At 34.3% G+C, this 27,761-nt stretch overlaps 1 protein-coding gene across 5 annotated transcripts in view; it reads right to left on the bottom strand.

Moving 5' to 3' along the window:
- The window catches only part of CCDC125 (coiled-coil domain containing 125), an 80,181-nt gene that overhangs the window by 22,080 nt on the left and 30,340 nt on the right, over positions 1-27,761 (bottom strand). For all 5 annotated transcript variants that reach the window (XM_051992700.1, XM_051992690.1, XM_051992663.1 and 2 more), the window contains 3 exons: positions 14,521-14,633; positions 12,257-12,364; positions 4,097-4,271 (listed from right to left, as the gene is read on the bottom strand). In XM_051992700.1, coding sequence (XP_051848660.1) covers positions 4,097-4,271; positions 12,257-12,364; positions 14,521-14,633 — 396 coding nt within the window. The remainder of the gene's footprint in view (positions 1-4,096; positions 4,272-12,256; positions 12,365-14,520; positions 14,634-27,761) is intronic.

Here is a 27,761-nt window from a genome sequence, read left to right as displayed (position 1 = left end):
TTCACTGACAAAAGCTGCTGGGAAAATTGGAAATTAGCATGGCAGAAACTAGGCATTGACCCACACTTAACATCATACACCAAGATAAGGTCAAAATGGGTTCACGACCTAGACATAAAGAATGAGATTATAAATAAATTAGAAGAACACAGGATATTTTACCTCTCAGACCTGTGGAAGAGGAAGGAATTTATGACCAAAGAAGAACTAGAGATCATTATTGATCACAAAATAGAAAATTTTGATTATATCAAATTGAAAAGTTTTTGTACAAATAAAACTAATGCAGATAAGATTAGAAGGGAAACAATAAACTAGGAAAACATTTTTGCAGTCAAAGGTTCTGATAAAGGCCTCATTTCCAAAATATATAGAGAATTGACTCTAATTTATAAGAAATCAAGCCATTCTTCAATTAATAAATGGTCAAAGGATATGAACAGACAATTCTCTTTTTTTTTTTTAATTTTATTTTATTTAATAATAACTTTGTATTGACAGAATCCATGCCAGGATAATTTTTACATGACATTATCCCTTGCAATCACTTATGTTTCGTTTTTTCCCCTCCCTCTCTCCTCCCCCCCCCCCCAGGATGGCAAGCAGTCCTATATATGTTAGATATGTTGCAGTATATCCTAGACACAATATATGTATGTAGAACCAAACAGTTCTCTTGTTGCACAGGGAGAATTGGATTCAGAAGGTAAAAATAACTCGGGAAGAAAATCAAAAATGCAAATAGTTCACATTCATTTCCCAGTATTCCTTCTTTGGGTGTAGCTGTTTCTGTCCATCATTTCTCCAATGAAACTCAGTTACGTCTCTTTGTCAGAGAAATCCACTTCCATCAGAATACATCCTCACACAATATCGTTGTCAAAGTGTATAATGATCTCCTGGTTCTGCTCATCTCACTCAGCATCAGTCCATGTAGGTCTCTCCAAGCCTCTCTGTATTCATCCTGCTGGTCATTCCTTACAGAGCAATAATATTCCATAACATTCATATACCACAATTTACCCAGCCATTCTCCAATTGATGGGCATCCATTCATTTTCCAGTTTCTAGCCACTACAAACAGGGCTGCCACAAACATTTTGGCACATACAGGTCCCCTTCCCTTTTTTAGTATCTCTTTGGGGTATAAGCCCAATAGAAACACTGCTGGATCAAAGGGTATGCACAGTTTGATAACTTTTTGGGCATAATTCCAGATCGCTCTCCAGAATGGCTGGATTCGTTCACAACTCCACCAACAATGCATCAGTTTCAATTTCTTCATCTGAAAATTGTCTGTTCATATCCTTTGACCATTTATCAATTGGAGAATGGCTTGATTTTTTATAAATTTGAGTCAGTTCTCTATATATTTTGGAAATGAGGCCTTTATCAGAACCTTTAATTGTAAAGATGTTTTCCCAGTTTGTTACTTCCCTACTAATCTTATTTGCATTCGTTCTGTTTGTACAAAGGCTTTTTAATTTGATATAATCAAAATTTTCTATTTTGTGATTGGTAATGGTCTCTAGTTCATCTTTGGTCACAAATTTCTTTCTCCTCCACAAGTCTGAGAGATAAACTATCCTATGTTCCTCTAATTTATTTATAATCTCGATGAACAGACAATTCTCAAACGAGACAATTGAATCTATTTCTAGCCATATGAAAAAATGCTCCAAGTAATTATTAATCAGAGAAATGCAAATTAAGACAACTCTGAGACACCTACACACCTGTCAGATTGGCTAGAGTGACAGGGAAAGATGATGTGGAATGTTGGAGGGGATGTGGGAAAACTGGGACATTGATACATTGTTGGTGGAATTGTGAACTCATCCAACCATTCTGGAGAGCAATTTGGAACTATGCTCAAAAAGTTATCAAACTGTGCATACCCTTTGATCCAGCAGTGTTTCTACCGGGCTTATACCCCAAAGAGATACTAAAGAAGGGAAAGGGACCTGTATGTGCAAGAATGTTTGGGGCAGCCCTCTTTGTAGTGGCCAGAAACTGGAAACTGAATGGATGCCCATCAATTGGAGAATGGCTGAATAAAATGGAATAATATTGTTCTGTAAGAAATGACCAGCAGGATGATTTCAGAAAAGCCTGGAGAGACTTACACAAACTGATGCGAGTGAACAAAGCAGGGCCAGGAGATCCTTATATACTTCAACAACAATACTATATGATGATCAATTCTGATGGACCTGGCCCTCTTCTAACAATAAGATGAACCAAATCAGTTCCAATAGAGCAGTAATGAATTGAACCAGCTACACCCAAGGAAAGAACTCTGAGAGATGACTAAGAACCATTACATAGAATTCCCAATCCCTCTATTTTTGTCTGCCTGAATTTTTGATTTCTTTCACAGGTTAATTGTATACTATTTCAAAGTCTGATTCTTTTTGTACAGCAAAATAACTATATGAACATGTATACATATTGTATTTAACTTATACTTTAACATATTTAACATGTATTGATCTATCTGCCATCTGGGTGAGGAGGTGGGGGGAAGAAGGGGGAAAATTAAAACAAAAGATTTTGCAATTGTCAATGCTGAAAAATTACCCATGCACATATCTTGTAAATAAAAAGCTAGAATAATAATAATAATAATAATAATAATAATAATAATAATAATAATAAAAAGAAAAAAGAAAAAGGTTTTTTGTCACTAGCCCTGAAGTCAAAAGGATCTGAGTTCAAATTTGGCCTCAGACACTTAAGACTTCCTGGCTGTATGACCCTGGGCAAGTCACTTAAGCCCAATTGCCTCAGTGGGGGGAAGGGTATTTTGTCAACTGTAAAGTACCATTAAAAAATTGGGGAAGGGAGGGACAAATGAAACTGTATATTGATGTACCTAAGCTATACCTTGGATTTACTATATCAGGATATCTTTCCTCTTGCTAATTTTTTCACTATTTTTTTCTTACTAAAGACAACTTAACTACTAAAACAATACCAAATGGATGCAAATATATTTTTACTCAGATCCTACCTAGTGAATTTTGACTGATGAGCATTTCACTAAAATTCTTACTCAGAAATGTAGCTCTACTCAATGAATCATACAATAAGAGTCTTAAATTTGGACAGGACCCTGAAAATTATCTGAATCAACCTACATATGACAAGAACTCTTCAATATAGCCAACATGTAGTTGACCTTTTAATCTATGGGATCTCTGAGATCTCTTGCAGTCCTGGGATTCTAGAATGGTAGAATTCTAGTTTTAATCTTACTTCTTAAATGCCAATTAAACTTCAGAATCTTTTTAAAAATATAGGCTATCACTAAAATTATGTTTCATAAACAAAAGTTACATTTAAATAAAAATACTGAACAAATTAAAATTATATTTAATGAACATGAAACAATAAATAAAGAATATAAGAATGAACCTCACATTATCAACATGATATTTTAAGAAGGAAATCTGAATTTTAAAAGACAGTAACAAAGCATCATACATTTAGGGTTGTAAGCTATCTTAGGGATCATCTAAATTTTACAGATGAGAAAAATGAGAGGTTAACTGAAAACTGTCATTCTACATTTAATGACTTCTTCAGAATCAAACACAATATAGTATTGTACCAGAGAATGAAGCCCTAACATTGGCAATTTTTATTGGGAGATCTAAAGAAAGGAAGCATCGTAAAGGAGTTAGGCAAAACATACTATTGAAAACATCATTTCAACTTGCTTTTCATTGCCATTATTCAAATTATTATTTTTTCCTGATGGCTTCCCTTTAATACTTTTATATGCTTTCAAATGCTTTATATTTTCTTTTAAATGTATTCATTCCTATGAACATGAAATAACCAGGAGAGAATCTGTTGGAAATTTGTGAAATGACCTCATAATTCTCAAAGTCTCATTTGCAGCTGTGCCCTTCAATAGCCCTATTGTTGATTTTTTTTAACATGGATGGTTTTGTCAATCAGAAAACTATGAGTGAGACATTATATTCTGTAACCTTATTATAAATGGGCACAATTGAAATCATCATACTTAGTGTTCTATTAGAATTACACACCCTTAAAATTGCACAATGTTGTGCTGATTTATAGTTACCATCATCCTTAAGGTGTTTCCAGTTTAGCCATTTGGTTGGTTTTTTACATATTTTATTAAATTGCATAAATCTCAGGGTCTGCTCATTTCTTCTCATTATTTGTTGCTCAAATGCAATCCTGAATGCATCTGCCATTATATAAGCTTCTTCTTTACTCTTCCTTAACATTTCTAACTGTAACAGAAAGAAAAATTATAGTAAGTAAACTGAATGAAGGATGATTTGTGTTTCTTTACTGGTAGTGATTAGTAGAGGATTTGGAAATATTTTGCCTAACTACAAAGGGGTGATGGGGTGGAAATAACATGCTCTTTATAAACTCTACTTTTTTCTAATAAAAAAAAAAAAAGCACTTGTTACTAAGTTTTTTGTAATAAAAAAAGCACTTGTTACTAAGGGAAAGGTTCAAAGACTCACTTGTGGTGTCTTTTGCATATGTTGTACATATACTGCTTTTCCTTGCTGTTTTTTAAGAGGCTCTGCTCAATGCTTTAATTGTTTAATGAGTCACTAGATGTGCCCTCTCACCTGGAATTCCATTATAACCTTAGAATAAGTATGCAGAAGCAAAAATTCAAAAATTTTATCACCTGAGCCCTCAAGGATTTACAATCCCTTAAGTATTTTGGCTGCACTTATTAGTGAAAATCAGCAAAAGAACTTTAGCTAATGAATGAAGTGAGCAGAATCAGAAGAACATTGCACAAAATAACAACAAAATTGTGTGGTGATCAACTATGACAGACTTGGCTTTTCTCAGCAATATAGTGATCCAAGACAATTCTAATAGATATCTTTTTGTTTTTGTTTGCTTTCTCTTGGTTTTTCCTTTTTGCTTTGATTTTTCTTTTATATCATGACTAATATGTAAATATGCTTAAAATAATTGCTTATGTATAACCTATATCAGATTGCTTGCTGTATTGGTGAGGGGGAGGTTTAAGAGAGGCAGGGAGGAAAAAAAATTTGGAACTCAAAATCTTTTTTTTATTTTAATAATAGTTTATTTTTTCAAATACATACAAAGATAGTTTTCAACATTCACCTTTGCAAAATCTTATATTCCAAATTATTCTCCCTCCCTCCACTCCTGCCTCCTTCTCCAAGACTACAAGCAATCCATTATAAGTTCAACATGTGCAATTTTTCTAAATATATTTACATATTCATCATGCTGCAAAAAAAAAAAATGGTCAAAAGGGGAAAAAAAACATGAGAAAGGGGGGAAAAAAAGCAAACAAACAACAACAAAGACGAAAATACTATGCTTTGATCCACATTCAGTTTCCAAAGATCTCTCTCTGGATGTGGATGGCATTTTCCATCCCAGGTCTACTGGAATTGCCTTGAACCATCTCATTGTTGAAAAAACCAAGTCCATCACAGTTGATCATCACATAATATTGCTACTGTATACAATGTTCTCTTGGTTCTTCTCATTTCACTTAGCATCAGTTCATGTAAATCTTTCCAGGCCTTTCTGAAGTCATCCTGCTCATCATTTCTTATAGAACAATAATATTCCATTACATTCATATAACATAACTTATTCAGCCACTCTCCAATTGATGGGCATTCAGTCAATTTCCATTTCCTTGCCATTACAAAAAGGGCTACCACAAACATTTGTGCACATGTGGGTCCTTTTCCCTCTTTCATGATTTCCTTGGAATACAGACCCAGTAGAGACCCTGCTGGAGCAAAAGATATGCACAGTTTTATAGTTCTTTGGGCATAGCAGAACTCAAAATGTTACAAAAATTAATGTTGAAAACTATCTTTATGTATAATTAGAAAATAAAATATTATAGAATTTTTAAATTTAAAAAGTAAACAGAATTTTAACTAAAACCTCATTAATCAAAGTTCAAAAAGACTAAATTCTGAAAATGTGTATTTTCCATTCATTTGATACTGTTCCAACAATTTAAAATCTTTTTTAGCAGAAAGATTAGCAAGAGGAAACTTTGATAAACACTATCCAGAGGAAGATGATATCTTAGTAGAAATTTTAAAAAATTTACATGGGGGGATGGTTAAGGTAGAATTGAGGATGGAGAGATTCTTGGACAGGAAACACATGTAACCTAGAGCACTGTCTTTACCTCTGGCCATCTAGCTCCCCACTAAATTGATTATGAAAATAATAAGATCTATCTTCTTCAGGGGTAAATGTTTCAGTAAGCATTTATTAAGTACTTATGTGACAGCTCACTTAACTAAGTGCTTAGGAATAGTACTTCATTTGATCTCTCACAATAATCTGGTATGGTAAATGCTACTATTAGTCTCGTTTTACAGCTGAGGAAACTGAGGCAGAGAGTGGTTAAATGATTTCCCCTAGAGTAATACAGTTAGGAAAGGTTTAATAACTGTAACTGATAGTCAATGACAGGTTCATAATTTTGATAGTTGTAGTTAAGTCAGATTTCTAGTATAGCTTATATATAGATAATCAGGGATTATTTCCAAGTTATTTGAAGGCTTTTGAGATAAACTGATTAGTAAGCACAATTTTGCTTATTCCAACTACTAATGAAGATAAAAAGTTCTCCATACCATCTCTTCCCATTTAATTGTGGTCAATATCCTCCTATAAATCCTTCACAGAGGCTCTAGCCAATAGGATAGAGGCCTTTTTCTTACCCTTATTGTAAATATTGAGAGAACTCTTTGGCTGTCCAGTGTCTCTTATTCTTGCTATATAAACAGCCCACATATGGTGGCCTTAAACATCTTTTCTAATGTCATTTTACCCCATATATTTAGTTACTAATATTAACTGGCACTTAAATATACTTTAAAGTTTGCAAATGGATTTATTTACTTGCTTAATTCATTTGAACTGCAAATGAGAGATTATGCAGATTTTACAGATGAGAAAACTGAGGTTCAGAGAGATTGAGCATTTGTCTATAGTTATAGAGGTGGCTGAAAAAAAATGTTTAAGTATTTGGAGTCAAGCAATATCTGTTTTTTATAACATTCCTGACACATACATATTAAGTACCTAAGCATAAGCAAGTCATTTTATGTTTCTGAGGCAGTTAGATGCAGAGAGCTCAGGACTTTGATTCAGAAAATTCTGAGTTCAAATATATCAAGAAATTTACTATTAGGCAAGTCATTTAATCTCTGTTTGCCTTAGTTTCTCCATCTGTAAAATGAAGATACCATAGCACACATCTCAGGATTGTTGAGAGGGTCAAAAGTTAGCATATGTAAAGTACTTTGCAAAGCCTTAAAAACACTATTATAACTACTAGGTATTATTATACTACAAGCACTATTTATAAATGCTGTTTTCTCATCTGTAAATTGAAGATAATAATATCTCTAGTCCCTACCTCAAAGGGTTGTTGTAAAGAACCAAATATAGCAAGTGCTTTGTAAATCATAAAAAAACACATGCATGTTAGCCATAATTTTTATTATCACTACTGTATGTCATAAGTGCTGGAACACTGCAGCCTGCTCTTGCCTACTATGTGTCATTCCATGGCCCTTTGGATTGTTTCTAATTTTAATTCTTTTGAGGTCCTCATGTTCTCTGACTCACAGCAATATAGCATCACTGGGAAAATCGTAACTGGTTTTAATAAGATGGCCATTCCTGACAGCAGACTGTGAAAGCAGTCTTTCATATTTAAAATGGATTTTTCTGAGAAATTTTTTATTTAATTTGGAACTCAAAATTTTAAAATGTTAAAAGTTTTTTCATCTGCAACTGGAGGAAAATAAAATTCTAAATAGAGAATAAATAAATGGAAATATTTTAATTTATTTCAAATAATGTTAAATTAGTCCAATGCCAGTTGTGACTAGAAACATGTAGAGAGCCTCATCATCAAACAGAAATGCTTTTTTAAAAAAAAATTATATTTTTCTTATTTGGGACATACACCTTTCATGACATTAAACATTTCTGGTATCATATGCATGCACATACAAACATATACACACACACAATGTCTCAAAAGTTTTTAGGGCAGTTTTAAGCTACTAAAGCTGCCCTAAGATTTACACTCTTCATACACACTCAAGTAAAATAATGATAATAATAAGTCTTTATAACATACATTTAACATGCCTCTAAATGAGTCTACTTCCATAGAAAGTAACTTATCCAAGATTTTTTATCCTTCAGTTATTTCAATCATGTTCAACTCTTTCTGACCCATTTGGGGTTTTGTTGACAAAACTACTGAAGTGGTTTGCCATTTCCTTCTTCAGCTCATTTTATAGATGAAGAAACTGAGGTAAATAAGGTTAAGTGCCTTGTCCCGGTTCAGACAACCAGTAAATGTGTGAGGCCACAAACTCAAGAAGACGAGTCTACCTGACTCCAGGCCTGGTCCTCTATCCACTGCACCACCCGACTGCCAAAGGCAAGGTCTAGAGTTCTCTTTTTTAAAAAAAAATACAGCCTTTCCCATTAAAACACAAAAACTTGACTTAAAAAGCTTATATTGTATAACATTTTAAATATTTCTATTGATTTAAGATCCTGAAGGAATCATTCAACAATATACTCTGAGACTTTTCATTTTTATTTTGCTGTGTCCTAAACACATTCCCATTGGTTTTAAGCCCTTGTCTTTCAGTACCTTGCTCTAAAATCATGTCAGGTATGTTCAGTTCAATAATGATGCTTATCATAATTATAAACGTCCCAGCTTTATCTGTGCTAGTTAACTTTGGCACCATGCTGTCTGAGAGGTTTCAGCACTCCATTGCATTTTTCTGTGTGTTGATAAGTCACTTTTATCTTCTTAAGTTTTATCATTCACTCCCTTCTCTAAATCATATTTCTCTTTGACATGAAAACTATCTCTTTTGACCTCAAAATTAATTGTATTAATGCATGGGGAAAATAGAGTTTATATTTCTAATATTAATTAATCATATGCTACTCTTCCTCTCAAAAATCTTTCCAATAATGTTTCGAGGACTGCAAACTCAAAATGATATAGTAGCTAAAATAACTGTGATTAAGAACATGAATTAATTAATTACACTAAAAGGACAAGCTTTCAGGAATATGAAGGCAATAATCTCCTGGTACTCAGACCCCATTTGGAGTATCTTGTTTTGTTCTAGGTGCCACAATTCAAGACAGACAACATGCAGAATAAAATCAGGGAATACTGAAGTCAGTCTAAGCTTGATGTTAGTAAAAATTTCTAAAAATTAAATTTTTTTTAAAAAGAGTTGCCTAGAGAGGTAGTAGTGTTCCCCTCCCCAGAAATCTTCATACAAACAACCACTTTTCTAACCTGTTATAGGGGGATTACTTTCATATATCAGTTGGACTAGACAGTCACTGAAGTCCCTTTCAAATCTCAAATTTTGTAATTCCATGAACCCTGGATTAACTAGCCTTGTGTATGTACTCTGTGAATATGTCATTATCAAAGCTTTATGTCAATCAGTCAGTCAATAAGTATTTATTATACTTATTAACTAAATGACATCAGAAACTATGTGCTAAGTGCTAGGGATACAAGGATAAAGGAAAAGCAATCTCTGGTCCCAAAGAACTAACATTCTAATGGGGCAACATGTTCACACATATGCATGCATGTATGCACATACACAATACAAACATATAGACATACATGCAAATAATACTGAGATATACACATATATATATACATAGGTTGTTGTTTAGTCATTTCAGTCATGTACAATTGCTCATGACTCCATTTGGAGTTTTCTTGGCAAAGATACTGGAGTGGTGGGCCAATTCTTTCTCCAGGTAATTTTACAGATGAGGAAACTGAGGCAGACAGGGTGAAGTGACTTGCCCAGAGTCACACAATTAGTAAGTTTCTGAAACAGATATAAACTTAGGGAGATGAGTCTTCCTAATTCTAGTCTTTATGCATTGTGCCATCTTGCTACCATATATGCACACACACACACATACAGAAACATAAATATATAAATATCACTGAAATACACACATTTATATACCCTTACACACATACACATATACAGAAACAAATATACAAATATCATTGAAATACACACACACACATATATATATATATCCTTACAAACACATACATAGAAACATAAATATACAAATACCACTGAAATACAGGTATATACTCTTACACACACATATACAGAAAAACAAATATATAAATATCACTGAAATACACACATATATACCTTTTCAAATACTTACAAAGAAACATATACAAATATCACTGAAATACACATGTATATATGCTTATACACATATATAGAAACATAAATATATAAATATCACTCAAATACACAACACATATATAAAAACATAAATATACAAATATCACTCAAATACACACATGCATACACACACACACACATACACACACCCCTATCAGTTCTAGTTTTAAGGTCAGGAAGACCTGAATTTAAATACCACCTTTGATGGGGCCCAGTAGTACCAGGTTTCAAACTAGTGATCATCAAAACTAATAGTACTGACTAGAAACAAAAAGGGAGTAAAATGATAGAATGGATTAGCTACATCATATATAGAAACTCACCAAAACAGTACCATAGTGTTTGATAAACCCCAAAATTTTTGGAATAGCTTGTGAAAAATAGAAAGATGGAAGGTGAAATGCTGAATACTAAAAACAGGTAATCCAGTTTGACTGAATGAAGAGTATATAAAGGGAAGCAAAATAAAGAATTTCTAGACTTGTACAGCTTATATAGGATAAAATAGTAGTAGACTATTACTTACTAGAAGTAGTAATAGTAGTAGTAACAGCAGTCATATTACTAATGTGGCTAGTAGTAGTCCTACTGTGAAGATAGTATAATTAAAGCATTTATACTTTTTCGTAGAGACAACAGGGGAACCAGCGATAATTTTTGCACAGAGAAGAGACAGAGTCAGATCTGGGCCTTAGGACAGTTTATTTTGGCAACTGAATAGAAGGTGGATTTGAGAGAAGACTATAGGTAGGAAAACCAGTTAAGAAACTGGTAATCAGTGATTGGACCTGAACTAGTGTTTAGGCACCAGTAATGAGGGGGAGAAATGTGATGGAAGTAAAAACAACAGGATTTGTTACTTAGCTGGATATGAAGAGAGAGGAAGAAAGTAAAATAAAAAATAGCTGTAAAGCTAAACATGTGGGTGACTAGGGGAGATATGGAGTGAGGAGTCATTTACATAAAGATGATAACTAAATAATAACTAAAATTAGATAACCAAATATATGGATACAGGAAAAAAGAGAAGAATGGAAAAGATAGAGCCTTGAATGTTTACAGTTTGTTAGGAAGATGACATTTTGGCAAAAGAGACCAAAAAATGCTCCAAAGGTAGAAAAGCCATAATTTAAGAAGTTTGGGGTAATAGATAATGCACTAGATTTGAAATGAGGTAAATCCTGCCTCGGACACTATGGAATTTGGGGCAACTGCCTCCATTTTCTGATCTGTAAAATGGAGAGGGTGTGCTTGGTGGTCTCTAAAACTTCCCACTCCAAATCTATAATTCTATGATAGTTATAACATATAAACCAAAGGAAAAGAGGGTGTTCACAAAGAGATAGTCCACAATGTCAGAAACAAAGGTCAAAAATGATGAAGATGATAAAGAGACCTGTGGATTTCTCTAAGGTGCCAATCGATATTAGTAGAGGAAGATTCCTCTCCCTGTTAGTTTTCTATACTAGTGAAATCATTTTTGTTGTAGAATCATTTCAGTCATGCCTGATTCTTTGTGAATTGTTTTGGGATTTTCTTGGCAAAAATATGAGTATTTGCCATTTCCTTCTCCAGCTCATTTTACCAATGAGGAAACTGAGGCAAATGGGATTAAGTGATTTGCCCAGAATCGCATAACTAGTGAATCTCCGAGGTAGGATTTGAATTCAGCTTTTACTAACTTCAGGCCCATTATTGTACCCATGCATAACCGAGCAGCCCCAAGGAAATTATAGGGTCAATTTTTAAAAAATTCTAATGAAGCAACAGCCAATATGTTAGTCAATCATACTGGCTGAGAACCAATTAAATCTCAGCAGTTAACATTTGTCATCATGAAAAAAGTCATTACAAATTTGACTTTTCCATTAATCCCAATGTCTTAAAATGGAGAAATAAGGCACAGTTAACAGTTAAAATCATTTGACCAAATCAAGAGTTACCTCTTGCTTCTGCTGAAGAAGCTGTTTTCTAGCAGCTGCAGCTGTCTTAGCACAGGAACAAGGTTGTCCTCCAGGATGGTTACAGATGCAAGCCCCAAGTACTGCCAGCTATGAATTCAAAAGCACCCAGTCACTAAATGTCATTTGTAGCACATCATTCACAATTATTATTTAAAGAAACTGAAAAGGGAAAGACATAAATCATACACAAGATTCCATGATATCAAGGAGAATTAACAACTGGGGGGGGGGAATCTTATTTACTTGGAACATAATAAAATCAAACCTATCTCCCCTCTTTTCCATATCAATGTCTTCAAATACTGACAACAACAACAACCTACTTATCTTCAGAAGGAATGTGGTCTAATTATGCTTTTAGTTTTCAATTTGTCATCTATTAATTTCTTTGTGTTTTTCTCTGGTTTTTCTCTGATACTTCAACTATATCCATTCTACCTTGAATTATCAAAATGTGTGTACTAAGAAAGATATTGGTCATGTTCAGGGGATAGTGAATAGTCCAGTTCAATTAGAACAGAACATGCAAAAGGAGAACAAAGGGACAAAAATTTAATTTTAAATATTTACTGTACAAAATATAACTGACTACAAAATCTCAATCACATAAAAATTTTTAAATATGAATAGAAAAGTTTTTTTGGATTAGTCACTGTGCTGAAATTATCCATGTCCCCTTTCATTAAGAGTAGGGTTCTAGGTACTTGAGCTACTTGTCCATTAGAGTCTCCCTTTCTGTATAAGAATTAAGATATCACTCTTTTAGTCTTTTCTTAAATCTAACTTCTTTCATTTTTCTTATTGCTATTTTTCAACCATTCAAATAATGTCACCATTCTCTTCTAAGTTTTACATGTTCCTGATATATTGAGGATGGGATAATAAGAGCATTATTGTATGGGCATAATTATATTTTTATATATAATTATTGTGTATTAATTAATAAATAATATATTGATATATATTAATGATAAATATACCATTTATGTGTATACATATGTGTATATACATACATATATTGTTGGTTGCTCTTCATTTTCAAAGAAGACCAATGACATAGGGTGTGTGATGCATGCATAGCATCCATATCACAGTAAACTCTCAACACACACATATATTCATTTTACATATGTGTGTGTGCATGCACATGTATGTATGTGTGTGCATGTAAAGATAGAGAACCAGGATTCTATTATCCTTTTCCCAAAATTCTATTATCCTTTTAACTTCTTAACAACAATTTTTTGCCAAAAAACACACACAACTTTTTTTGTTAAGAATTCACATAATATTATATTATATATTAATAACTTTTGTTCTGGAATTTGCAGGGAAGCCTGACACTCCAAATCATAGTGCTATAACACCCATTAAAAAAAAACAAAACTACAACACAGTCAACAGAATCATTGAAGCAGAAAATTTTTGTCCGATCTAACCAAGCAAGATTGCTCTCTTACCCCAGGTGTGAAGAGACTAAAGTCAAATCAAGAAACATTTATTAAGTGCCTAAATATGCCAGAAATTGTATTAAGTGCTAGGGATACAAAGAAAGGCAAAAACAAAACAAAACAAAATTAAAAAAACAACCCAGTATCTACTTTGAAAAACCTCACTGAAGAGCTAACTAAGAAGCCAATATGCAAATAATTATGGGCAAGCAAGATCTATCCAGGATAAAACAAAGGTGATATGAGAAGCCAGACTGCCACTGTTTTGTTTTGTTTTGTTAATATTTTTCTTTAATTTTATTGTTATTTAATGTTTAGTTAATATTTTATTTTTTATGTTTATTGTTTATTTTTAATGTTTGTTTAATATTTTATTTTTCTCCTGATTACGTGTAAAAACAATTTTTAACATTTGCTTTTTAAAGTTTTGAATTCCCAATTCTCTCCTTCCCTCTCTCCTTTCTTCCCTCATTGAAAGGACAAGGATTTAGATATAGGTTATACATGTGTATTTATGAAAAACATACTTCCATATTGGTTATGTTGTGCCACTGCATTTTATTTTTTTTATTTTGAGGGGAAGGTAAGGCAATTAGGGTTAAGTGACTTGCTCAGGGTCACACAGATAGGAAGTGTTAAGTGAGACTGGGTTTGAACTCAAGTGCAACATTTAGCTGTCCCTTTGTTCTTTTTTTTTTTTTCCATTTTAAATCTAAAGGAAATAGAAGAAAAAGAGGAAAAGATTTTTCTCTCTCTCAAACACCATGCTTTTCAAAATTCGTACACACTTACTTCCAGACTTGTAACCTCCGTAGGGTCACCTTTAAGGCTCATGTTTTCCTGAACAAGCTTCTGTTGTTTTATATCAAGCATTGCAACAGACTCCAGGCACTGCTGATTCAGAGCTAGGGAAGAGAACAAGTAAGATAAATGAGATTATCTTGCCAAGGCTATGCCATAAACCACAGTCATTTCCTAAGAGATGGCATAAATCCTCTAAGGCATTATTCTAGTCAACAAACATTTATTAAATGATTACTATATTCTTGGTTTTGTGAGGATTTTTAAAAATCATCAAAATAAGATCTCCACCTCTCCTCAGGGAACTTGCAGTTAGTTATAGAAAGGAGCAAGCCACAGTGAGTCAAAATGCAATGTTTATCACTGGAAGAGAAGAAAAGAATGTCATGAGTGCACAGAAGAGGGAGAGAGAACTTCTGGATAGGAGAATCAGGGAAAGATTAATAGGGCAGGTGGCACTGGGACCACGTATCAAATGCCAAGGAGGACAAGGACAAGTAGAAATAGTGGTGGGGCTGGGGGGAGGATCTCAGGCTAGAGAAGAAGGTGTTCTAAGGTAAAGGCAGAAAGGCACTGGTTATGTTTGGGGGTGATGAACAGTCCAGTTCAATTAGAACATAACATTCAAAGGGAGAACAAGGGGGCAGGTGAAAGGAGAAAGATGGTTTTGGTCGGAGAATGGAAGGACAACCTTCTATAGTATGGACTTGATTCTGCTGTGTAATAGGGAGTCATTGAGGGTTTTTTGAGCAAGAGAGCAACTTGAGTTCTTTAGGACCATGATTCTGTCAGCAGAATGTGGAATTGTCTATGGGGAAAGAGAATATACGGGAAGCAAAGGTAATTTTAGGCAAAGAGAAAGAAGGAGGGCTTGGGATAGCGGCATTGACAATGGAAGATGGAATTGACAACATGGAGTTGATTGGATCAGAAGGATAAGTGAATTTGGCATTATGAAGAAAACCAAGCTCATTACTAAGTATTATAGTAGGGATTAAATGAGAGAAGAGTTGTGAAAGGGTATTATAAAGCATAGAGCATTAAATAAATGTACATTACTGTTGCTATGAACAATATGGATGTGTTCTAATTATTCAACCCTAGAACTGATTCATTGTATGGAAATTATTCCAATTTTTCAGATGAAAAACTCTCCAATAACACACAATCTTAAATGGCTGGAGATAATTTCACCAGAGAATTTGACTACTGTGATACCCAATAACAGAATCTTAAGATAAATGGTTCAGCCATTGTTTATATTTTTTATTGGTCACATTTTTTATAAACCATATGAATGAAACTGAAAATTTCCCTATTAGGTGGTAGAAGATTTAAATAAAGCAGTTTTATTTTTCAAGGTAAAAGTTTTATATTGAAGATGATGAATTTTTGGAACTATTTTAATTCAAGGGGATTTTCACCACCTTACTCCACACTCTAACACAGATACTACCTGTTAAGACAGAGTTCACATTGAGGCACTTAGAATAATCTAAATATGTGATTTATAAAGAAAAGAGAATTTTAATGTTTAAAACTACTCTGAAGAGGCAGCGAGATGGCACAGTGAATAGAATACCTGCCCTGAAGTCAGGAAGACCTGAGTTCAAATCTGATCTCATATACTTAACACTTCCTAGCTGTGTGATCCCGGGTAAGTCACTTAACCCCAACTGCCTCAGCAAAAAAAAAAAAAAAAAAAAAAAAAAAAACCTACTCAAATATTTCCTTTCTAATACTCTGCCCTTGATTTAGATCAGAGATAACCAAACTTTTTTTGTGAAGTCTATGGACTCCTTCTAAGAATAATATTTTTAAATGCATAAAACAAAATATACAATAAGCTATATCAGATTGCTCACTGTCTTGGGGGAGGAGGGGAAAAATTTGGAATTCAAAATCTTAGAAAAATGAATGCTGAAAACTATCTTTATATATAAAATTGGAAAAAATAAAATATAAAAATTTAAAAGGAAAACAATTATATTGAAATGATAATTTAATTTTCCCCTTAAAATCTATCTATAGACTACATAGGCGTCCATAAACCTAATGTTAAAGACTTATGACCAAGATGATTTTTCTTCTTTTTTTTTTTTTTAAATAACTTTTATTGACAGAACCCATGCTAGGGTAATTTTTTACAGCATTATCCCTTGCACTCACTTCTGTTCCGATTTTTCCCCTCCCTCCCTCTACCCCCTTCCCCAGATGGCAAGCAGTCCTTTACATGTTGAATAGGTTACAATATATCCTAGATACAGTATATGTGTGCAGAACCGATGATTTTTTTTTCAACCTAGTAGTTTATTAGGACTTAACAGATTTAACTGTAGGTGGATATAATCCTATTTCCTCTTTTTAACCTTAGCAGTGTCTCCTGAATGAAATTCAGGATCACCCCAAAAATGGCTTAGCTACCCACACAGGAAAAAAACAAATTTTTTTAAAAATCCAAAACCCAATTATTATATATATATATGCACACACACACATATACACATATATTTGTGTCTGATAGCTATATCTTGGTGGGGAATGAGCAGTGAAGGAGAAAAAAGAAATTTATATAATTACTATTATATATTTAAAAGGAATAGTAAGTTGTATATAACATTTGCATTTTCATGTGCAATCATCTATTATACTATTTTATAGAAGTACTTGTTTATTGCAGAAATTAAAAATTTTATATATATATATACACACACACACACACACACACACATATATCACAGGAAGGCCAGGAATGAAAGAGTTACATTCTATATCACATGGAATAATATCCATTTGAACATTTTATTTTTTTTTTTTTAAGTTTTTTTATTTAATAATTACATTATATTGACACTCATTTCTGTTCCGATTTTTTTCCCCTCCCTCCCTCCACCCCCTCCCCTAGATGGCAAGCAGTCCTTTATATGTTGGATATGTTGCAGTATATCCTAGATACAATATATGTTTGCAGAACCGAACAGTTCTCTTGTTGCATAGGGAGAATTGGATTCAGAAGGTATAAATAATCCGGGAAGAAAAACAAAAATGTAGATAGTTCACATTCGTTTCCCAGTGTTCTTTCTTTGGGTGTAGCTGCTTTTGTCCGTCATTTATCAATTGAAACTCAGGTCTCTTTGTCAAAGAAATCCACTTCCATCAAAATATGTCCTCATACAATATCGTTGTCGAAGTGTATAATGATCTCCTGGTTCTGCTCATTTCACTTAGCATCAGTTCATGAAGGTCTCTCCAAGCCTCTCTGTATTCATCCTGCTGGTCATTTCTTACGGAACAATAATATTCCATAACATTCATATACCACAATTTACCCAGCCATTCTCCAATTGATGGGCATCCATTCATTTTCCAGTTTCTAGCCACTACAAACAGGGCTGCTACAAACATTTTGGCACATACAGGTCCCTTTCCCTTCTTTAGTATTTCTTTGGGATATAAGCCCAATAGAAACACTGCTGGATCAAAGGATATGCACATTTTGATAATTTTTTGGGCATAATTCCAGATTGCTCTCCAGAATGGTTGGATTCGTTCACAACTCCACCAACAATGCATTAGTGTCCCAGTTTTCCCGCATCCCCTCCAACATTCATCATTATTTTTTCCTGTCATCTTAGCCAATCTGACAGGTGTGTAGTGGTATCTCAGAGTTGTCTTAATTTGCATTTCTCTGATCAATAATGATTTGGAACACTCTTTCATATGAGTGGTAATAGTTTCAATCTCATCCTCTGAAAATTGTCTGTTCATATCCTTTGACCATTTATCAATTGGAGAATGGCTTGATTTCTTATAAATTTGAGTCAGTTCTCTATATATTTTGGAAATGAGGCCTTTATCAGAACCTTTAACTGTGAAAATGTTTTCCCAGTTTGTTGCTTCCCTTCTAATCTTGTTTGCATTAGTTTTATTTGTACAAAGGCTTTTTAATTTGATGTAATCGAAATTTTCTATTCTGTGATCAGTAATGGTCTCTAGTTCATCTTTGGTCACAAATTTCTTTCTCCTCCACAAGTCTGAGAGATAAACTATTCTATGTTCCTCTAATTTATTTATAGTCTCGTTCTTTATGCCTAGGTCATAGACCCATTTTGATCTTATCTTGGTATATGGTGTTAAGTGTGGGTCCATGCCTAATTTCTGCCATATAATTTCCAATTATCCAGCAGTTTTTATCAAATATTGAATTCTTTTCCCAGAAGTTAGGGGCTTTGGGTTTGTCAAACACTAGATTGCTATAATTGACTATTCTGTCTTGTGAGCCTAGCCTTTTCCACTGATCCACTAATCTATTTCTTAGCCAATACCAAATGGTTTTGGTGACTGCTGCTTTATAATATAATTTTAGATCAGGTACAGCTAGGCCACCTTCATTTGATTTTTTTTTCATTATTCCCTTGAGATTCTTTTTATTGTTCCATATGAATTTTGTTGTTATTTTTTCTAGATCAATAAAATATTTTCTTGGAAGTCTGATTGGTATAGCACTAAATAAATAGATTAGTTTAGGGAGTATTGTCATCTTTATTATGTTCGCTCGGCCGATCCAAGAGCACTTAATATTTTTCCAATTATTTAAGTCTGACTTTATTTGTGTGGAGACTTTTTTATAATTTTGCTCATATAATTCCTGACTTTCCTTTGGTAGATAGATTCCCAAATATTTTATGGTATCAACAGTTATTCTGAATGGAATTTCTCTTTGTATCTCTTGCTGTTGGGTTTTGTTGGTGATGTATAAAAATGCTGAGGATTTATGGGGATTTATTTTGTAGCCAGCTACTTTGCTAAAATTATGAATTATTTCCAATAGCTTTTTGGTAGAATCTCTGGGGTTCTCTAGGTATACCATCATATCATCTGCAAAGAGTGATAGTTTGGTTTCCTCATTGCCTACTCTAATTCCTTTTATATCTTTCTCGACTCTTATTGCCGAGGCTAGTGTTTCTAATACGATATTAAATAATAATGGTGATAGTGGGCAACCTTGCTTCACTCCAGATCTTACTGGGAAAGGTTCCAGTTTTTCCCCATTGCATATGATGCTTACTGATGGTTTTAAATATATGCTCCTGACTATTTTAAGGAAAAGTCCATTTATTCCTATGCTCTCAAGTGTTTTTATTAGGAATGGATGTTGGATTTTATCAAATGCTTTTTCTGCATCTATTGAGATGATCATGTGGTTTTTGTTTGTTTGGTTATTGATATAGTCAATTATGCTAATAGTTTTCCTAATATTGAACCAGCCCTGCATTCCTGGTATAAATCCTACTTGGTCATAGTGTATTATCCTGGTGACAATTTTCTGTAATCTTTTTGCTAATATTTTATTTAAGATTTTAGCATCAATATTCATTAGGGAGATTGGTCTATAATTTTCTTTCTCTGTTTTCAGCCTACCTGGTTTAGGTATCAGTACCATATCTGTGTCATAAAAGGAGTTTGGTAGGACTCCTTCAATCCCTATTTTTTCAAATAGTTTATATAACATTGGAGTTAATTGTTCTTTAAATGTTTGGTAGAATTCACATGTAAATCCATCTGGTCCTGGGGATTTTTTCTTAGGGAGTTGATTGATAGTTTGTTCTATTTCTTTTTCTGAGATGGGACTGTTTAGGATATTTACTTCTTCCTCTGTTAGTTTGGGCAAGCTGTATTTTTGGAGGTATTTTTCTATTTCATTTAAGTTGTCGAATTTATTGGCATAAAGTTGGGCAAAGTAACTCCTAATTATTGCTCTAATTTCCTCTTCGTTAGTGGTGAGTTCTCCCTTTTCATTTTTAAGACTAACAATTTGATTTTCCTCTTTCCTTTTTTTAATCAGATTTACTAAGGGTTTGTCTATTTTGTTGGTTTTTTCATAGAACCAACTCTTAGTTTTATTAATCAATTCAATAGTTTTTTTACTTTCAATTTTATTGATCTCACCTTTTACTTTTAGAATTTCAAGTTTAGTGTTTGACTGGGGGTTTTTAATTTGTTCCTTTTCTAGCATTTTTAATTGCAAACCCAATTCATTGACCTTCTCTTTCTCTATTTTATACAAATAGGCCTCTAGAGATATGAAATTTCCCCTTATTACCGCTTTGGCTGCATCCCATACATTTTGGTATGATGTCTCATTATTATCGTTTTCTTGGGTGAAGTTATTAATTATGTCTATGATTTGCTGTTTTACCCAATCATTCTTTAGTATGAGATTATTTAGTTTCCAATTATTTTTTGGTCTACTTCCCCCTGCTTTTTTGTTGAATGTAATTTTCATTACATCGTGGTCTGAAAAGGATGCATTTACTATTTCTGCCTTACTACATTTGAGTTTGAGGTTTTTATGTCCTAATATATGGTCAATTTTTGTATAGGTTCCATGAACTGCTGAAAAGAAAGTGTATTCCTTTCTGTCTCCATTACATTTTCTCCAGAGATCTATCATATCTAGCTTTTCTAGTATTCTGTTTACCTCTTTAACTTCTTTCTTATTTATTTTCTGGTTTGATTTATCTAATTCTGAGAGTGCAAGGTTAAGATCTCCCACTATTATAGTTTTACTGTCTATTTCTTCTTGCAGCTCTCTTAGTTTCTCTTTTAAGAATTTAGATGCTACCCCACTTGGTGCATATATGTTTAATATAGATAGTGCTTCATTATCCATGCTACCCTTTAGCAAGATATAGTGTCCTTCCTTATCTCTTTTAATTAGGTCAATTTTTGCTTTAGCTTGATCTGAGATCAGGATGGCTACCCCTGCTTTTTTGACTTCACCTGAAGCATAGTAGATTTTGCTCCAACCTTTTACCTTTAACCTGCATGTATCTCCCCGCTTCAGGTGTGTTTCCTGTAAACAACATATTGTAGGATTCTGGCTTTTAATCCATTCTGCTAACCGCTTCCTCTTTATGGGGGAGTTTACCCCGTTCACATTTATGGTTAGAATGACCAATTCTGTATTACTTGCCATCTTGTTAACCCCGGTTTATGCTTTCCTCCCTTCTTTCCCTTTCCCCCCCTTCCAAGTATTAAGCTTGTGAGCACCCTTGTTTCTCACAGCCCTCCCTTTTTAGTGTCCCTCCCCCGCCTTAGAGTTCTCCCCCTATCTTACCCCTTTCCCTCCCAGTTCCCGTATTCCCTTCCGCTTAGCTTATTCCTTCCCTTTCCACTTTTCCCTTCTCACTTTTCAATGAGATGGGAGAAGTTTCACCATAGATTGAATATGTCTTAAGATTTTTCACTTAAAGCCAATTCTGAAGGCAGTAAGATACCCACTATATTCATCCCCCTCCATTCTTTCTCTCAGATATAATAGGTTTCCTATGCCTCTTCATGAGATGTACTACCCCCACTTTACCCTTTTTCTGGTACAATGTCCTTTCCACATCAATTTCTAGAACAAGGTATACATGTATTCTTTATGCATCTATATAGTCAAAATATAGTTCCCAAGATTAATCTTTACCTTTTTAGATTTCTCTTGAGTTCTATATTTGTAGATCAAACTTTTTGTTAAGTTCTGGTTTTTTTCATCAGAAATAGATGAAATTCGCTTACTTCGTTGAATGTCCATCTTCTTCCCTGGAAAAAGATGCTCATTCTCGCTGGGTAAGTTATTTTTGGTTGCATACCAAGTTCCTTAGCCTTTCGGAATATCATATTCCAGGCCTTCGATCTTTTAATGTGGATGCTGCCAGATCCTGGGTGATCCTTATTGTGGCTCCTTGATACTTGAATTGGGTTTTTCTAGCCGCTTGCAATATTTTTTCTTTCATCTGAGGGTTCTGGCATTTGGCCACTATATTCCTTGGTGTTTTGATTTTAGGATCCCTTTCAGTGGGTGATCGATGAATCCTTTCAATGTTTATTTTTTCCTCTGTTCCTATGACTTCTGGGCAGTTCTCTTTGATAATTTCCTGGAAGACAGTGTCCAGGCTCTTTTTTTCATCATGTTTTTCTGGGAGTCCAATGATTCTCAGATTGTCTCTCCTGGATCTGTTTTCCAGGTCTGTTGTCTTCCCAGAAGGTATTTCACATTTTTCTCCATTGTTTGATTTTTTTGGATTTGCTTGACTGATTCTTCTTGTCTCCTCGAGTCATTCAATTCCACTTGTTCAATTCTGATTTTCAGTGAAGTATTCTCTTCACTCACTTTTTTAAAATCTTTCTCTAATTGTCCAATTGAGTTCTTTTGTTCTGTGGAATTTTTTTCCATTTCGCCAATTTTGTTTTTTAGAGAGCTGTTTTCTGTTTCCAGTTCACTAATCCTATTTTTCAAGGATTTTACTTCTTTATCCACTCTCTCTTTAACTGACTTCTCCAGGCTCTTTTGCCAAGCCTCCCTCTCCTTTTCCCAAGCTTCCTTCTCCTTTTGCCAAGCCTCACTCTGCTTTCCCCATTTTTCTTCTAGCTCCCTTGTGAGAGCCTTTTTAATCACTTCTATGAGGTTCATCTGTGCTGAGGAACAGACGATCTCCTCCTTTGGGGAATCACCTGGGGACTGCCTGTTTTTAGTCTCCTCAGGATTTAGAGTCTGCTCTCTATCTGTGTAGAAGCTGTCTAGGGTTAAAGTCCTCTTCAGCTTCTTGCTCATTCTGTCTATTAATCAGAGACAAACTACCAAAGAAAAACAGAAAAAACTGGAGTCTTTCTTTGGGGGGGGGCTGGGTGTGTTATCGAGCTTCCTCTACAGACTGCAGGTGGCAGCAGTGAGGCACTAGCAGGACTGTGCTGCGCCTGCGCTCTGAGATCCCAAAGCGTGCTGAGTCACTGAGGGGGGGGAAGGGGGGGGCGGCCAGGTCCTGAGAGACTCCAGCTGTTTGCGGTTGTGTTCTTCAGCCCCGGTGTTTTTGGCTTCTCTGCTGGGCTGTTGACTTGCTGCAGGTTCCAAACCTGTAGCGAAGCTCTCCCCGCAGAGACAGCTGCGATCACTCCCCACCCCCTCTCCAGTCTGCTCCCGTGCTCTCACTGCCGCTGCCCGCCGTGCGCCCGATCTAAAACCGTCCCAGCCCTCCAGTAAAGACAGACCTTTCTTGGCGGATCTCAAGGATGGCTTCTCTTGGTAACTATTTGTGGGTTTTTTTCAGTCAAGCATTGATTCAGAGGCTTGTAATGAAGTGGATAGTGAGAGAAAGCGCGGAGCTTATGCAACTGTGAGCCTCCTCTCCGCCATCTTAACCGGAAGTCGATTTGAACATTTTAAATAGACAAAACCTGCACATTTTCTCATGAATTTCTACCTGGAAATGCCTGCTTATCTCTCTATCTATCTGTCTATGTCAACAATTTCTGTCTAAGATTGTACTGTCAAACTCTAATATGAACAGATTCCTGCAGCCCACATTTTGATTTGGAAAACCGAATATTAACATTATCTGTGTTAGACTGTAATTTTATTTATTTTGTTAAATATCTCCCAGTTTAGACTTTAATTTGATTCTGGCCACATTAGGGAGTTTTGCAGGCTGCTTTTGGGTCAAAAGTTCAACATCTCTCGTCTAAGACATAATGGACGAGTGACGATATCTGGATGGATGAATTCTCTTGTGTTATACACAAACACATGTGTACATATACACACAAATCCCAAGGCCTTCTAAGATGTCTCATCATGCAATGGTTGTGACTCAAGAGTTTAATAAATATTTGTTTAATTGATTGATTGATCAATTGAAACCTTTACCATCAAAGGGAAAACTGAAACAGGCCTCTGGCATCTCAGAAAGGTTTCAAAGCTAGTCATATCAAAAGAAAGCCTGTTTTTTCAAAACCAGCATATTACACTAAAGAAAGGTTGGCTCAATACCAACAGACTGGCCCTTGGTGGGAAATTTTTTGGTCATAACTTTCCAGGATACAAAGAAAAGTACAAAAGGTTCTCAGTCCTATGCTGCCTGTCTATTTATTTTAATGATATAGTACTGAGAAATAAAAGGAGACAGAGATAGTAGGAATCATGTGGTTTTTAGACTCTCATTAAAAATATTAAATTGGTTATAGATATTTAAAATATAAAATGTGAGCTCCTTGACCAATGACTAACTAGTGAGCATATTATCAGAGGAACTGAGTCATATTAATCTTGACACTCCTTGATATAAATGAAGCCAGATGATAAAAGGAAGTTGCTGCTAAATGGAAGGATAGTTCATAGTTAATCTTCAGAGATGCCAATTAGAAAATTGGCAGAGCTGCTTTTATTACGCATCCAAAAGCAACAAAAATGTTTCATGGGACATTTAGTCATCTCAAATTGCAGTGCTCATGATAAGTGTTTTCAGGGAGACAACTGTGAAAATTGTAGCTTATGTATCAAAATCTGTCACAAAGGAATAAAGACACAGAGAAATTTTAAGAAGAACTTGTTAACACCCTAAAAATTAAATCAAAATATATTTTGATATGAGATAACTTGAATTCAAGGGAGAGAATATATAAGGACAGTGAAAATGTTTAAAAATAACTTTATGAATAAGAAATGAGAGGTCAAAGGTCTTGAGATTACACAAAATACTCATAATTTTGTTTTAAATAAAAAAGGAGTTCGGGAGGCAAGGTACGTAATGAGCAACAAATAAGGTAAAGAAATGAAACATTTTGATGGATAGAAAATCAATCATTTCAGATGTCAGATTCATTCTTTCTCAAATCAGTTATCATTTCATAGTCAGAACATCAACTTTGAGCAACAAAGATAAAGAAATACAAAACTAGAAGAAAAACGAGAAAAAGATATATGTGTAATTAAATATGTATAATTAAAACAAAAACATATCCAAATACAGATATTTAAATAAGGTATTGATGCCAAGCTAGGAAGTGGATAGAAGAACAGACCCTACTAGATAATTTCCTAAAGAAGTTTAACTGACATAAAATTAATTTTCATTAACAAAGAGAACAAACAAATCTAGAAAACACTCCAGATAGTAACATTTGATCTCTAAGAAGAGAAACACGGCAGCCAAGAACAGGTCTGGTCTAGAACAAAACATCTTCAATAGATCTTTACGGGGAAGGATGATGAAGATTATAAGTAAATTTGCTTCAAAAAGCACTGAGAAACAGAAAAGAAAAAAACAAATTTAGAGACAGCCTAGTGTAAAGGGCTGAAACTCTGAATAGGTGCACTGCAATCAGACAACTGAGCACTTAAGGCTAATTACCTATTGGACAATACTCTATTAGCTTATGCTTGGAAAATGGCCCTTCTCACTATTTCGTGCTGGCTTGATCTTTTGATATATACAGAGAATTGTAGGAGGGATTAAGGGGTGAAGTAAGACAAGTCAGAGACACTTTGGCAGTGGACAAAGAGAAGGGAGATTGTGGAGAGCTTGTGTCCATCCCCTTCACTTCTATCCCTAAAGATCAAGAATAAAGACCAAGGACTTTTGCTTATCCTGACTCCAGCTGATTCTAAGGCATCCAGGATGCTAACCCGCACTTCACAGCCTAGTTATTAACTCCAACTAAAAAAATCATATGAAAGTCCATAAAAATAAAAAAGTTAAATTAATTTTTAACATATTATTTTCCCCATCAAGAAGAGTGAAACCACTACAGTTGACTTTAATATTAAATTCAGTCCTGAATGAATATGCTATTTAAGGAAATGGAAATGGCCCTGAATAAAACAGTTGAGAAAAGCAGCTATTCTAGACCAACTATACAATCAGGGCAGCTAGGTGGCACTTAACTTGAAGTCAGGAAGATCTGAGATTAAATTCATCCTCAGACAATTACTAGCTGTCTGACCAGAGACAAGTCTCTTAGTCTCATAACCTCAGTGTTTTCATCTATAAAATGGAAAAATAATATCTACCTTGCAAGGTTGCTGTGAGGGTTAAATGAGATAATAATCATATGTTACTTTGCAAATTATACATTAGTTCTATATGAAGGTTATTTGCGCTGGAGGTGACAAAATTTTGAGAGCATTAAGGCAGCAACTTGAGACATTTGAAGGAAGGGAAGATATTAAAGACATGGAGGGGAAAAAAATTCTTAGATCTTTTTATGACAAAAAATAGGCCATCAAGAGAATACTAATAATTATTGTTCCACATGCTTACTTTACCATCTCTTTACCATCTCTTAAAAAATTAGAATAATTGACATATACATGGAAATCATAAGAAAGGAAAGGGCAAACTTTCACAAATAATATTTTATATTCTTCATCTTTACAGTCAAAGTGATTAGAAAATTCTAAACAATATCCCACTGTGTTTTATTGTAAATTAATTATTTCTATAAAAAAAGTATGGTTCTCTGAAACATAAGGCTATGTAAGGGTCAATATTGTCAAATTATCTATGCATATGTTTTGAAAATAAAAAGCTTTAAAAAAAAAAAAAAAAAAAGCATGGTTTCCAAATCATCACCCTGAAAATTTTTATTCAACAAGGTTTCCCAATGTCAAGATTATACCAGATTTTATGAAGGATATAATGAGATTCTCTTCCATGACACTCTGAACAATTACATATGACAAATCATGAATTAGAGAAGCACAAGCTTTCTGAGGATGCTTGCCATAACAATGGCTAAACAGCATGACAATCAAAAGATGACTCCCTATAAATGGTGGGGCCCCCCAGTTGCTGTGTATGTGTGTGTGTAGGTATATGTGTGTGTCCTTTGGGATTTCAGTAGGATAGTAAACTCCTGATAAGGAAACTCTCTCTACCATATTTCATATCAGAAACTTTTATATAATTTGTTAGTATTAAAAAGTTATCTAGAGCACAGAGAGTTTACAAGTCTTTGCCTAGGTTCACATGACCAAGAGTTGCTTCCTGATTTCTGTTCCCTATCCACCACACTAAGCTGCCTCTCAAATGTTTTGTCATTGTTGATATTTTGCTGATTGCTTCAGGTCCTGTGACAGGGACTTCTCAATAAGCTCTGTAGTTGCTCAATTAGTTCTCCCTAGCTATCCTTATTGGAAGAAGGACATAAATGAAGAATGTTTGTTGTCCACTATGTCATGGGGTGGATATCCTAGAAAGTTGATTTATAGGTATAACGAACATATACATATGTATGTGTATGAGTGTATGGATATGATGTATGTATGGACATATTTGTATATCTGTGTGAATGTGTGCATATGTATGTATAAAGGCAAGATTGGGGGAGTATAGGAATGATATATTCATACACTTGTCCACTTGTTTTTCAGTCAACTTTTTTTGATCCCATTTGGGGTTTTCTTAGCA

Source organism: Antechinus flavipes, chromosome 1 (assembly GCF_016432865.1).
Source record: "Antechinus flavipes isolate AdamAnt ecotype Samford, QLD, Australia chromosome 1, AdamAnt_v2, whole genome shotgun sequence".
NCBI classification, from domain to species: domain Eukaryota; kingdom Metazoa; phylum Chordata; class Mammalia; order Dasyuromorphia; family Dasyuridae; genus Antechinus; species Antechinus flavipes.
The sequence above is the reverse complement of the archived record's forward strand: the minus strand, read 5'-3'. Positions and strand labels throughout refer to the sequence as shown.